Genomic DNA, 13,662 nt, shown 5'->3' on the forward strand with positions numbered 1-13,662 from the left:
ATTTTTTATAAAAACTTTAATTCGTAGATAAAGGCATGTTAATTTAGCATTTACAACCTCAGTGAGCTACTTCAATGTCCTTTGACAAGCTATACATGGTGAAAGTATACAAAATCTATAAAAAGTAAATGATTATGAAAAAAAGTTATCTGCAACTGCATAACCAAAGGCCATCTACTGGACTCTGCCTGTGTCTTTCAATTGTTATTTAAAAGAAATAGATTAAAAGAAACTCATATAAAACTATTTGGAAAAGAAATTCAACGCAAACTGAATTGAACAGTGATGAGTCAGTCGGTTAGGCCACAGTTCAAAACTTCTGTGTCCTTTGAAAGGACATTTAGCCCCCGATTTCCTTCAGTTTAATTAAACTTGTGTGGCCCAGTCTATTTTTGAGAAATGTGTCTGCTAAATGGTTACACGTGAATGCAGCTTCATTACAATTAGACTTCATTGAAAGAGGGATCACAGCAAGAAGCAGCTTAAATGTGGGAGGAGGAAAGGTTCGACTTAAGGTCAAATTGTCTAAAAATGTGGGGTACGCCAAAACCGTTTATAATTCATCTACAGTAAACCTTTAAAATCACTTTTTTCAAAAACTAGTAATGGTGCCGAAATTTGTTATCATAATATAAAGTCTGTTTTGTCCTAATAACTTAGAATCAGTTGTTTTCGCAATGTTGTCCAAGCTAAGCTAAAATAAAAACCACTGTAATAATTCAATTGTGCCCTCATCAGGGACCTTCAACTACATGTTTTACTTCTAAAGAAAAAGTGTTTCTTTAAGTTGAAAGCAAACAATCAAACCCCTATAATCTTATGTAGCATGTAATGAGTGTGGTCAAATACGTGTATAGGGGATAAATGTTCTAATATTTTGACAGAAAACATGAACAAAAATGAACAATCAAGCTGTTAGAAAAAATATTCTAGTAGAAGGATCTTTTAAAAATATGCCAATGACGATCAATATATATAATCATATGCAAAAGTTTAAGTTTGCTTGTAAACATTTTCTTTAAATGTCATTAAATAAAAATGACAAATTCAGATTTCTTTAATTTACCTTGAAATGCCTTCAAAAAGTATTTTTGTTGCAAACAGAATTACTAACAGGTCCAGAGAAGGGGGGAAAAAAAGCTAAAAAATACATGTCAACTTATCTCACTTCAAGTATTTTACATTCTGCTTTGAGTAAAACTAAAAGTCTGCAGACTGACTTACTTTTACTAATCTTCTCAGTCATATTATGGTAGACCAAAAATAAAAACCTGCCAGATTCTTTAGCTTAAACAGGTAGTCATGATGGCAAACATTTTCCATTACCCAACATTAAAAACTATTTGGGAGTTCTAATGTTTGAGGACCTAATGATCGACAAAAACAATCTGCAGCTGAGTTCCAGCTCGTTCTCTGGTCCTTCCTTTTTTAACAACGTGCCATACTCTGCAGGGAAACTCCTCTCTGGTTTAACCCGCCTTTGGGGTAGAGACTTAAGAGGATATAGTTCTGTTTTTATTTACTGCTGTCGGCATAAAAAAATAAAAACGTTAAACCACAAGCCATAACACAAAGAACAAAAAGTTTAGTCTAAATAAACCCTGAATACTTAAGTCTACCAGCACAGCTTCTAATTTTAGTTTTCCCACTGATGGAACGGCTAAAAATAATTATTTTGATTTCCATCGCAAGATTTTAGAATTTATTTTTTGAATACAAAGAAGAAATCATGTCAACTGTCAGTGGCACATGCTAACTAAAACTCCTTTTGTAACTGTTAATCAGCATCACAAACATCTCCAGTAATATGCATATTTATTCTGTAATTACTCATTAAGATGACTTACAATGAATTTAGATAAAGAAGACTTTCTTTCCATCAAAATGACATTACCAAAAGCTTTTTAAAAAGATTTACTATCCTGTTCTTGTAACAGTAGCAAAGGTGTTTCTTTGTCGTACAGCTCAAGACCTGTTTTAAAAAATATTATGGGTTAAATTTGAACAAAGAACAAACCACTAAGAAACTTTTCATCAGAACACAATGTCGACTTAAGCTGTTTGACGTTTCTCTTTGCCAGCCACTAATGCACATTGTCTTCACAGAAAATGTTTCCACTGTAAAAATGACAAAAACATCATCTGAAGCTAAATTACGTCTATTTGCATTTCAATACTACAAAAAGCTTCCAGTTCTGTTCCTGCTAGTGTGATCTAGGCATGAATCACCGTGTGAATTTGTGGGAAAAGGCTCTAAAAGCCTAATGTTGACTACAGCTCTTCTGCTGAAACCTGAGTGACAACACTGAGTGTGGGATGAAAACGGCCCTTGTGGGCACCCCACTGATGCTATCTGCTGCGTTTGCGCTGCTTGATGCTAAACAGGTCTTCATCTGTTGGGTACTGTGTGTTCAGTTTTTTCTGGGAAAATTTTTTCCCGTTTTTCTTTTGCTCTGCTTTTGGTTTTGTTGATGGCGGCCTCCATCTGTTCTCTCCCACGGTCCACCTAGGACAGTCGCGTCGCTTTCCTTGATGTCCCTCTGTCAGAGATGAGTGAATCCGCTTCATCTTATTTTTCTTTTTCATCTTCCTTCTCTCCTCTGCATCCTTTTTTGGCCTTCCTCCTCTCGGAAAGTCATCTTCTTCATCTAAAACGGGTTTAGCAGGTGGTAGTGGGTTTCTGGAGGAGGGCACAGGTCTCTTGGGCTTCCACTGTTTAGCACTGCCACCCCCATCCCTGAACTTTTTTGTTGTGGGTGTTTCATCTCTGAGCTCTTCATCCTTAAAAAATATATGGTTAGGATTGGACTTGTGGATTGGCTTTGGGGTTTGGTAAGGCGTATTGTTCGTCTGGGTGTTGATTTTCGGTTTCTTTTTAGGTGCTGTGAGGGTGGAAGGAGTCTGAGAAGGTCTGGGGAAGCTGCTGTTTTTCCGCATTTCTGATAAAAATAGAAAAAGAAAGAATGAGGTTAGTACTATTTGCTGATGCAGAGACACTCGTGAAGGCGATTAGCCTACATTTGGCATGTGGAAATAAGGAGAAAACCATCACTTCATGAAAAAATTGAATATTTCACAAAGAATACGAGTATTCTCACTGCAAATAAAAAAAAGCATTTTTGTCCTAGCTCGACAACAAAAGAGCAAAATCTCAAAAATCCCAAGTAACAAAGTAATTGTAAACCTTTTACTTTGACAAAATGTTTCAAACTGTTTACCCATGTTACCCTATTATTTTGTATTTTTAAGTTACCTTTGGAATATAAAAAAAAGAACAATTTTAGGTCCATCAAAAGAAATAAAGGTATCCATCTTTAATTTATGGTTGTTTTGATAGGACTAGTTGTTAAAATCCCTAATATTGTACCACTCCAACTACTGAGTTTTGGTTCTTTGGAGTTCCGTGAGGTTTCTACAGCAGGACACGTTGTCAGCTGTGTACCCCTCTTCAGAGGTAGGCCTGCCACTGTCCCCCGCTGTTATTTAGTCATTGTTGCCGTCCAGGTGATGTCACTCCTCCTCAGCCACAGCCAATGGCTTGCCCTCTCAGCTGTGTTGGTCAGCTCCTTAATGGCCTGTCTATAAGCCTGTCCTCTGACCCCGACCTCTCTGAGGAGCTTCGTGGCTGTACTGGCTACACCCTGCACCCTTTTAATTAAGCCAAGTATACATTTAGATGACAAATGGTCTTAAGTATGTATAAATGTAAAAAACAAAAGTTTGAAATGTAACTTTTTTATAAAAGATATATTGACGTTTCTTTATATGACAAACATCTCACAGTCAAATACAATATAATGATGAGGAAAATCTTGCAATAAAAAATCTGAGCTAAAAACAAGTTAATTTAAGCATTATTGCTAAATAAAGATAAATAAAGCCTGGGAAGGAATTAGTAACTTACCTTGAGTTTTTAGTTTTATCCTGTGTTGCCTGCGGTTAATTTCCTTCAATGTGTCGTAATGGTTGACGAATGGGATGGTGGGAAAAACCCCCTTAAACATTCTCTGTTTTGTACAGGCCTGGAAAAAAACAAACAAAAAAACTAAAGCAGAAGAATATTATACCTGGGTTTTTAAAGTCCCACTCCGATCATCTTTTGAGTTGTTGTAAAAGTGTTCCGAGTGTTTTTTTTAAAATAATGATTATGCTGTTTTTAGCCAAAATCTAAAAACCTGTACATTTGTAGGACATAGTTTCTACAGAGCGGCAGGAGTTAATCAGAAATTCGCTTCCGAGTTGTGGGCGGGACTGTTGGTGCTTCCCCTCATCCATCTGTTAGCACGCTCTCCTGCTGGCTGGCTTACAGCCCCTCACACCCCCAAAGTATCATTACCGGTGAAACAAAAATGGCGAAATGGCATCTGAGAGATCCCTGTACGTCTTTGTTTTCTATTTGTCTGCATCAGAATGGAGCGGAGCAGGGAGCTAGTGGCTTGCCGTGGTAGCTTCTACGTCACATCTACGAGCTTTTTTCAATAGCATTTCTTCAGCTGCTCCAGATTCACAACAATTTGAATAATGGAATACTCAGAAATGTCATTTTAAGCTCAACTCTTTTACATATGTCCTCCATCATCAGTAAAATGCCAAAGGAACATGTTAAAAACACCAAAAAACACAATTTTTCACTGTAGTGGGTCTTAAATGGTCTAACTTAAGCACAAGTCATATACTTCAATATTGTGTTCATGTTAAACAAACAAAGGCTGCTGCTTGTTTTTTTCCTCTTTTTTCCCCCCTTTAACTGTGTGAAGCAATATTTTCAGCCATTTATATTTTTGTGCTTTCAAAAAGAATTGTTTGTATAAAGGTTATTTATTAATATATTTTACTCCCTGCTTTCTTCCAGATATCATGTTTTTGACTAAAACATAAAAGAAACACTTGTAAAGTGTGAGCATATGAGATTCGTACGTAGCCAAAGTGTCCCTTCTTGGAGCAGTTGTAGCAGTAAGCAGGAGACCGACCCATATCTTCCGCTTGCTTCTTTACTGGGGGGCCATTTTCAGTCTAAGGACAAAAAAACAAAAAGGGGTTAATTGCATTTTTATAAGTCTAAAGTAGAAATGTGCATCAAACAAAACGAAGGGGTTTATTCTTCCATCCCTCCTCGCTTCTGTCGCCATTCCAATGCTCCCCATTGATAAGGATGGATGTTGATAGAATGAGGTGATTACAAAGGTGTGATTTGAGACCTGTAATGAACCTCTATGATAAGTAACAGTGTGTGTGCATGTGTGTGTGTTGGACACAGACTCCTCTTTAGGCCAGCGTTCTAAAGGACTTCCATGCTTCAGTGCCCACAGCAAATATACACTGATAAAGAGAGAAAAGGGACTGAGGCACCGAGCATTTACTCCTAATGTCTCACACACACACACACGCACGCACGCACTTCTACCAGCATTCACGACAACACATGCACAAAGCTCCACACACCTTCACACTCCTGTCTGGAGTGGCTCCTCCTTCCTCTCAGGCCTGTTTCCAAGATTACAAAAGATTTGTGCTCAACGTCATTTCTTAAACATTACTTAGCTTACCTCTCCTCCCACCTGCCTCCCCTCTTTGCTGTGTACAACCCCCCCGATGCAAACCAACAGACTTGCCCCCCCCCTTCTCGCCTTCTCTTTTCCGCTTGAGTAGTTTTGCAGTAGAAGGGATGAATGTTATTAGAGCACCGCGTCATTATCGGGTCAGGCCTGCCGGGCCCATCTCCATCACAAAGGCCAGGAGATCACAGACCTCCTGCAAGCGCACACCCCGACGTACGCACACATTCACTCATACACGCACACATGTGCACCCCTAAGGAGATCACAGTCCCAGTCTCAGGCCCCCCAATCGCCACCCTTCCTACCCCTCTTCCCATTCATCTTTCATGTAAATTGGCTGTAGGTCTTCCTCTGCCTCTTCCTCCCTGACCTTGGGCTTGCCTTATCTCCACACAGTCTGATCCAGCACACAGACGCTGATTTTGAAGCACAGAAGAGGGGAAAAAAAGGAGAAATTAAATCCCAGCGTGTTCTTTCATCAACCTGAGATCTGGGTGTAAGAACCTGGCATGAATGTGTGTCTGAAAGCATGTGCGAACAAGGAGTTATCTGCCTCTTTCAATATTAATTAAATGGAGAAACCTTTATCCCTCTTTATGGTCTCGCCCTCGTGGAGCCCATTCACAGGATTATAAACAAGGTCAAGCCTGGGGAGAACACCTCAACTTGGAGTTTTTCCAACGTCTGCTGAAAAACAAATCATTTCCCTGCCAAAAAGAGTCTCAGAGGCTCATTTGTCAAATTAAGTGCCACTGATCAGTGTCCTAGCGAAGAATTTTGTTTTTTTTAAATTAACAGTAAAAAAGTTTCTACAGTCACACCTTCCTGCTGAGAAGCTGCCAGTTTTTGGCAACATGACAGAAATACCTCAAGTTTAAAATTCATTTTTTAAATAATCACGGTTAAACAGAATAGTTGTAAACACTGAAATAAAAGCGTAATATACTTCATTGAAAAAGATCCGTCCCATAGAATTGATTTCAAAATGACCCCAAAAAGTTCTAAAAATTCAGATATTTTTCAGTAAAGGTAAAAACAAAAGAAACAAGAGCTGCCTTAATGCTAGAAAGTAATTTAAACACAAGAAAACCTAAAGCTAGTGTTGCTAAAACTACAAGCTAAAACATTCCAACGGATTCTTTGACAACAACAGAATGAAAACCAAAATTTCGCATTTAATGGATTCAGTGGGTCATGTATTAGTAGAACATGTCTATTTCTGATCAAAGGTCATTATAATGGCATAATGGACATGTGCATGCACATACATGTGTATGTGTATTTCTTTTTCTTCTACATTATTAATTTTACAATCAAGTCCTTAATGATCAGCTAAAGTTGACAAATCTATTTATAGGGATACATTTCTTTTGTTTGTCTTTAGGATTTTCTGTTTGAAATAAATCAATTCCAAATGTAGTGGAGCAACAAAATCCTCATCTTACACCATGTTGCAGACGGTGCTACTAAAGCTGTACAACACTGATAAAACACACCAGCAGCCTCAGACGGTCTTTCTGAACCGGATGTTCATTATCAGTTTCTCTGCACAATCAACCAAAAGTGTGTTTGTTCTGCAGTTTTCCTGCATGCTGAAGAGCTTTAGAGTTAGTGCACCAGTCAAACCTTTAGATATGTTTGAGCAGTAGTCATCAGATGACATTCTATTCAAATGTAGTGCATGGAATGGCATTGTATACAGTATTAGCAAACACACAAACAAGTTGTGTATGAAAGAAAGCCATTGTAAGTTGCAGAAATACCAAGAGATTGCAAAAACATGCAACCTTGCAACATGGACGTTGATTATGTTTATTATATTTCTTTTGTTGACTTTAAAATCAACAGAAAAGGGTTTTTAAAAAAAACGGTTTTGAATTTAACACTGACATTGGTTTCTCTCTTCGTTTCTCTGTTTCTGTTTGTCTCTTTCCTGACCTCTGCTACCCAAACTGTCACTGCGCCATCTGGTGGTCATCTATTCTTCTTGATGAATGTTTTTTTTTTTTTCTGTGGCAAATTAGAGAATGTTTTCATCCAAATGCATGTTAGAACCTTAAGATTTTAACGTGATCTTTATTTCACTAACATGGATCTTTATTCAAAAGAGTAGCAAAAAGTACGACCAGAGTAGCAGAAATCTAAAAATTGCCAAAAAACTTTTTATTTGTCATTGTTTGTATATTTCTTCAAACTATCATGGCAGTTAAAAAATATGTATAAAAAAATAAAAAAAGGATGGAAGTGACGGATATGTCAGAGATTGTTGATTTTTTAAATAATTTGTAAAGTTCTGTTTTATTAAACTTGTGTTAAAGCAAATTAAGCCATTTCTCATTTAAATCAACAATATTATTTACTTTGTTCATTTTGTTTATTAGCTTTTTTTAACACACAAAAACTGAATTTTTTAATTAAACAATTAAGGACTTGACATATACTTACACTTTAAAAAGCAAACTCTTACAAGACTAAAAATTTCTAAATGCTTTCTAAGATATTTAAATACAAAATCCCAGAAATGTGAACTTAAATAGAAGACTTAAATCAGTAAAAAAATAAAATAAATCCAACTCTCTTATCTGGTTATTTTCTAATTTAACACAAACTACATCTTAATTTTCAAGAAAGTTAAACTTTGTTAGGCTTTTCTTGATTTTTCATCAGAGCATTGCCTCAGGAATTCCCGGAGTTGAGAGGAATTTGAAAAGGAGGACCTAATGACTCACCTCATGTCTCTCAACTGCATTTTTGTATCAACGTCATGAAGTTCAAGACTCTGATTTGACAGTTCTAAAGCAAGAACTCACCCTTCTCAAAATCTTTCCCCCCAAAGAAACAACACACACTTCTGGATCTGAAGTTTTAATATAACATAATATAATATAATTTAATTTTTCTATCAAGTTTAATTGGATTATCCACTTTAGTTGCTTTTTCTAAAACACATAAATGACCAGGCAGGACCTTCTCTTTTTTCCTTCTGTTTTACATTTTATTCCTGCAATAGTTCTCAATATTTTTTCACATAACGATGGCCAAAATGCAAAAACATCTTTTTTTTTCAGGAATAAAAAAAAAGTGTTTCAAATATTCACAGTCAATACTGGTGGGAGGTTTTCGTCATGTGACCTTTATGTCATTTTATAAATTGCAGGATTTTCTTGCAGGTTCACTTAAAATGTGGAGTTAAAAAAAAGAGAAAAACTCAAAATCTACAAATTTGCAGATAGGAGGTTTTCTGTTTTGGCCATCGATAAATAGTTTTTCAGGGGTAGAGTGGTCGACCTCCAATCATAAGATCGCAGGCTCCGTTTCCGCCCAGTCAACCCGTGTGTCGAAGTGTCTTTGGGCACGACACTGAGCCCCACATTGCTCCTGGTGGTTACAGGTTGGCGCCAGTGTTGGGCGGTGGAGCAGCCATCAGTGTTTAAATGTGTGCGTGCATGGGTGAATAGGACTGGGACTGTAAAGCGCTTTAGGCCTTCCAGGAAGGTAATAAAGTGCTAAATGATTATACACCATTACCATTTATTTAAGCCATTATTTGGATGTAGTTACCAGACTTGGTGATATTTTTTGTTTAATTTCTTCAACACTTTTTTTTGGTGGCATCTCAAAGGGAAATAAACCAGCAACTCATGTTTTCAGGTATGTTTCTTTCCAAATTAACGAGATCACAAAAACCTATTGCCATAAATAAAAACCAAAACTTCAATGACAATTAGAAAAAAATTATTTACATCCCTTTATCTTTACCCAGGGGGATTTATCCATAATACTATAAGCTATTATGCCTTCCACACAAAGAGAAGAACAAGTAATTAAAAAAAACGAGTTTAATGTACCACACACACACAAACACACACATCCTACTGAGGAGATATGAAGACCTTCTGGAGGTAAACAGTAGGAGAAAGCTGGTCTGAAAACCATTGTATTTACAGTGTGTATGTGTTTGAGAAAGTCCAAAGGGCTTCACTATGTGGACACAGGCAGTCAACCATCCGTGGCCTCTCTGTCTCAAACACACACACACACACACACACACAGGTTTTCCCACAGCTGTCCTAACACATGCACCGTGTCCCTCAAAGCTCAGCTCTCCTCCGCTCCTTGCTTTAGCTGCTAGTGGCAAAGCTGTGATAATCCTTCGGCCAACACAAAGCTCAGACTAAACTCGGAAGGAACACACACACACACAACAACACACAGTTACAAAACGAAATCCTAGAAGCAAACAGGCTTGTGTGGGAGAGAGAGAGAGAGCGAGGAAAGGGGTTGGGATGTGAACAGTAACGGGTGTTGGGGGGCCAGCAGCGCTGTTTTGCATATGTTATTGCAGCAAGGGGAAGAGTTTTGCATATGTTGCTGGACCCACGGGGGACTTATTCTGCATGCAAAAAGAAAAGCTCCGCAGCACAACACACGGCTACCGGGCTCATAGCAGAGCAGACACACGCATGTGTGAAACACGCCAGTATGTACATATTAGGTTAACAGGGGAGGATTAACCATATGAGAAACTAAATGGCTGTAAGGTGAACATCTTCTCAGAGAGAACAATGAGAATGCTTTGACTAAATAGCCCAGAATCCTCTGACTTCTGTTGCTTCTAATACACCAGTAAAATGAATAAATTGATTACTTTTGCTCAAAGAGAAAATCAATCCTTGTTCCACACCTGTTTGAGGTAAAGGATTACGCATGTGCAGTAGAGGGGACGACAGCAGAGGTGAGGAATATTCTCCAAACAACCAGATGGGATTTTTCTCTTTTGTTGGCATCTACGAGTTCACAAAAACCCCCACATTAAAACCAAAAACTCTGCAAAGATCCACGCTTTCGTGTGACAGGTTTTTCGCTGGCTTCTTTTTTTCTTGTTTTATCCTCTCATCGCTAAGTCGATCCGTCGGCAGAAATACACAAAGAGTGCTGATTTTCTGATGAAAAAAAAAAAAAGAGAGAAAAAAATAAATCCCAGAAGGTGATGACAATGTGTTGTCGGGGTGAATAGCGGTGGGCTGCCACCTCTGGAGAGAAAAAAACCCATTTTGGGGCAGCAAGCAGGGGTAATCTGGTCACACCGTGCAAGGCGGAACAGAGGATACAAGCTAATCTATTCAGACCCAAGTTGTTCCCTTTCCATTTTGAGCACTGGGTGCTGAGTTCAGAGGCCTCACTCTTTTGTGGTTCCTGTGAGGTTAAGTTTTATGGAAATATACAGATGCACACGTTCATCCCAACCAATTAGATAGAGACAGCACTCGTGGACAAGAGTGACAGGGATTTAGATGTGCCGCATCGAAATGGACCGAGTGCTTTCTGCTTTAGTCGGAATGTTAAAACCCTGATTTTACATCTCAGCCAACACAGACCCGCAACCCAACACACAACAAAAACAGTCACTAACTTGCTTCGCAGAGTCACAATGACCTGCAAAGCCTGCAAAACCTCTGATAACACACTGCGTGCGAATGAGATGGTGTGTGCGTGAGCATGGGCATTTCTATTTGCATTCCTATGGATCTGCATATCCACGCAAAAGCTGTTTTCAAGACACTTAAAAAAAAAAAGGTCTTAAATACAGAATCCGAACATCTGCCACAAAAGTTACGTTTTACTTAAATGTTTATTTTATTTAAAGTTTGGGTTTTTTTGCCATCATGAGTTTATGGGTCCCTAGAATGTATGTGTGCCGCTTCCTTTGTCTGATTAACGAGCAGAAATATTGTTCAATGAAATTTAAATAAAAAAGTGAATTTGGCGGTTTTTGTATGATTGTTTACTCTTACACTACATTATAAAACATTTAATTTGCTCCCTAGGGATTGGAGCTTCATGATTTATGGATGAGTCTTAAAATGACTGTAAGCTATCAATACAATTTAACAAAAAGACGAGACTTTAAAATTAAAGTACCTTTAACGAAGAGTCCCAGAATGAAGAAAGCACTGAGAGCTTTTAGCACCCAGCAGAACTGTCACAAAGACGAGGTTGCAGAAACAGCTTACAGTACAGAATGGGATTTAAAGGATTTTTACCCTGCATGGTGTGAACCATCCCATCTCTTCAGAAAGGAACCAAAGAAGGAGGTCAGTCAAAGAAAAGGGAAAAAAAGAACAAAAAGAGGTGAAAATATCAAAGGTAAAACCTCAGCAGAAAGAGTTGAAGACTTTATTGTGGTTTGATTGACAGGGGATAAAAGTTAGAATGCATGTGCACAAGCACAGCTCTTTCCCATAATGCACTTCAACCTTTACCAGTACTTGCTTTACATTTTTTTAATCTAGCATTGAGTTATATTTAGTGTAACAACATGTCTTTTACTTTTTAGTAAAGCCCTTATTTTACCCCTGTTGGGGTATTTATGTCTGATGCTTTTTACACTGCTTTATTTGAATACTTCAGGAAGTTTAAATTTTATTGCTTTTATTGTGACTGTTCCTCAAAGTGTGCTTTTTATTCCATTGGATGTGACAAATATGCTAAAAATAGACAATCTTTACCTGTAACCTACACACAATTGTTGCTTGACTTAAAACAGATAAAATCATGAAAAGACCATTTTCTTTTTCCAAGAAAAATGCCAAAAGTGGTTTATGTCTACTGGGACCAAGTTGCAATTGCTGAATTAACCACTGAGTGGCAGTCTAAATCCATCCAGCATCCACAAACAGGAGAGCCTCATGTAAGACACTGACAGCCATCCTTCTACTAATACATCAGTGATTCACAGAGATACACAGAGAAACTAAAGAATTTGTAAAAGTTCAAAATAACTGAAAGACTTTGTTTTGTGTCTGTGTGTTTTTTTTTCAACCTAGATATCTTTTTCTTAGTTTAATTCTGTAAACTACAGAAAAGAATTTAGGTCAGAGAAGCAAACAATGAGAAGGGTGACCCGTCTTTAAATGCACACTTCAAATTCATCTCACAATAATGACAATTTCGGCTTAAAACAAACATTGCTGTAAATCTAACACCAGGAAGGATACTTAGTCTCTAAGAGATTTATTTGATTGTCATATTTTGGGAGGACAGGGATATGATTTGTTCCATAAAGATATCTTGAACAGCTTCTACACTAAAACACAAATAAATATAGGACATTTGCAAAAGAAAATGCTACCTAAGTAGAATATGATACTAAAATGGCCCTAATGGAGATCCTTTTACCCAAAAACCCATAACTTTTTTAAATTGTATTGCTTAAAGTCTCCTTCAAATGAAATGTAGTTTGAGAGGAAATCATTTCAAAAGCTTTAGTTGAGATTTTCTGGTATCAGGTGACAAACACACATGGTGGCCTTTTTGGCCCTCGGATAGGAATATTGTGCCTACACCTGGAAGACCTCTTTACCATATTTGATCGCATCACTGCATTGGACCATTTTAGGCCCTTCTTTGTCATTTAAAGGAACGCTGTTAGGCCATTTATTAGAATGTTTTTTTTTTTTTTACGAAGATTACATTTTGCTTTTCTTAAAAAAACCCAGAAACAATATTTTGTAGATTTCTTATCTATTTTCTTATCTATACTAAAAGTTCTCTTATGTCATGTGATAAACTGTATTTTCCTAAATTTACCTTAATATGCATGTTAAAAAGGTATAAAATGAAGTCATTAAAGTCTATAAAGTATAAGCATGTGTTAAATAACTATTTTGTATGCTGTGATATTCTCCTTAAAAATAAAAGTAAAGCTTAAATAGATGTATTTTGACATAAGAACTTAAAAAAGAAACGATTAATTGGCTGTTTTATTTACTTCCCATTAAAACAGGTCTACCTCTACCTTTTATTTAAGGGGTTAATGCCAAAAATAAACTTTTTTTCTTCCCTCTCAGTGATACAGAACAACTTATGTTGCTTCAAGACTAGTCTACTTTAACCTTCTATAATTGATAGATAATTAGCTCTTCAGAAAATCCTGCAGCTAATCTAAAATAGTGAGGTGACGGTTGCTTGCCACTATGTGCAAACATGGACCGTGAGTTGATTTAATCCTCTAGGATTTCTACTTTTACAAGTTTTTGTGTGCAAAATATCACTCTATAAATATGATTATTTTTTTTCTGAATGAGTGTAAAATGTATTTAAC

At 37.2% G+C, this 13,662-nt stretch overlaps 1 protein-coding gene across 3 annotated transcripts in view; it reads right to left on the reverse strand.

Moving 5' to 3' along the window:
• Positions 1-1,798: 1,798 nt before the first annotated feature.
• The window catches only part of LOC144991194 (zinc finger CCHC domain-containing protein 7-like), a 62,509-nt gene continuing 50,645 nt past the window's right edge, over positions 1,799-13,662 (reverse strand). For all 3 annotated transcript variants that reach the window (XM_078945168.1, XM_078945171.1, XM_078945163.1), the window contains 3 exons: positions 4,918-5,013; positions 3,905-4,022; positions 1,799-2,939 (listed from right to left, as the gene is read on the reverse strand). In XM_078945168.1, coding sequence (XP_078801294.1) covers positions 2,350-2,939; positions 3,905-4,022; positions 4,918-5,013 — 804 coding nt within the window. In that variant the 3' untranslated portion in view covers positions 1,799-2,349. The remainder of the gene's footprint in view (positions 2,940-3,904; positions 4,023-4,917; positions 5,014-13,662) is intronic.

Source organism: Oryzias latipes, chromosome 1, assembly GCF_053564925.1.
Source record: "Oryzias latipes strain Hd-rR chromosome 1, Olatipes_Hd-rR_3.1".
Classification (NCBI taxonomy): Eukaryota; Metazoa; Chordata; class Actinopteri; order Beloniformes; family Adrianichthyidae; genus Oryzias; species Oryzias latipes.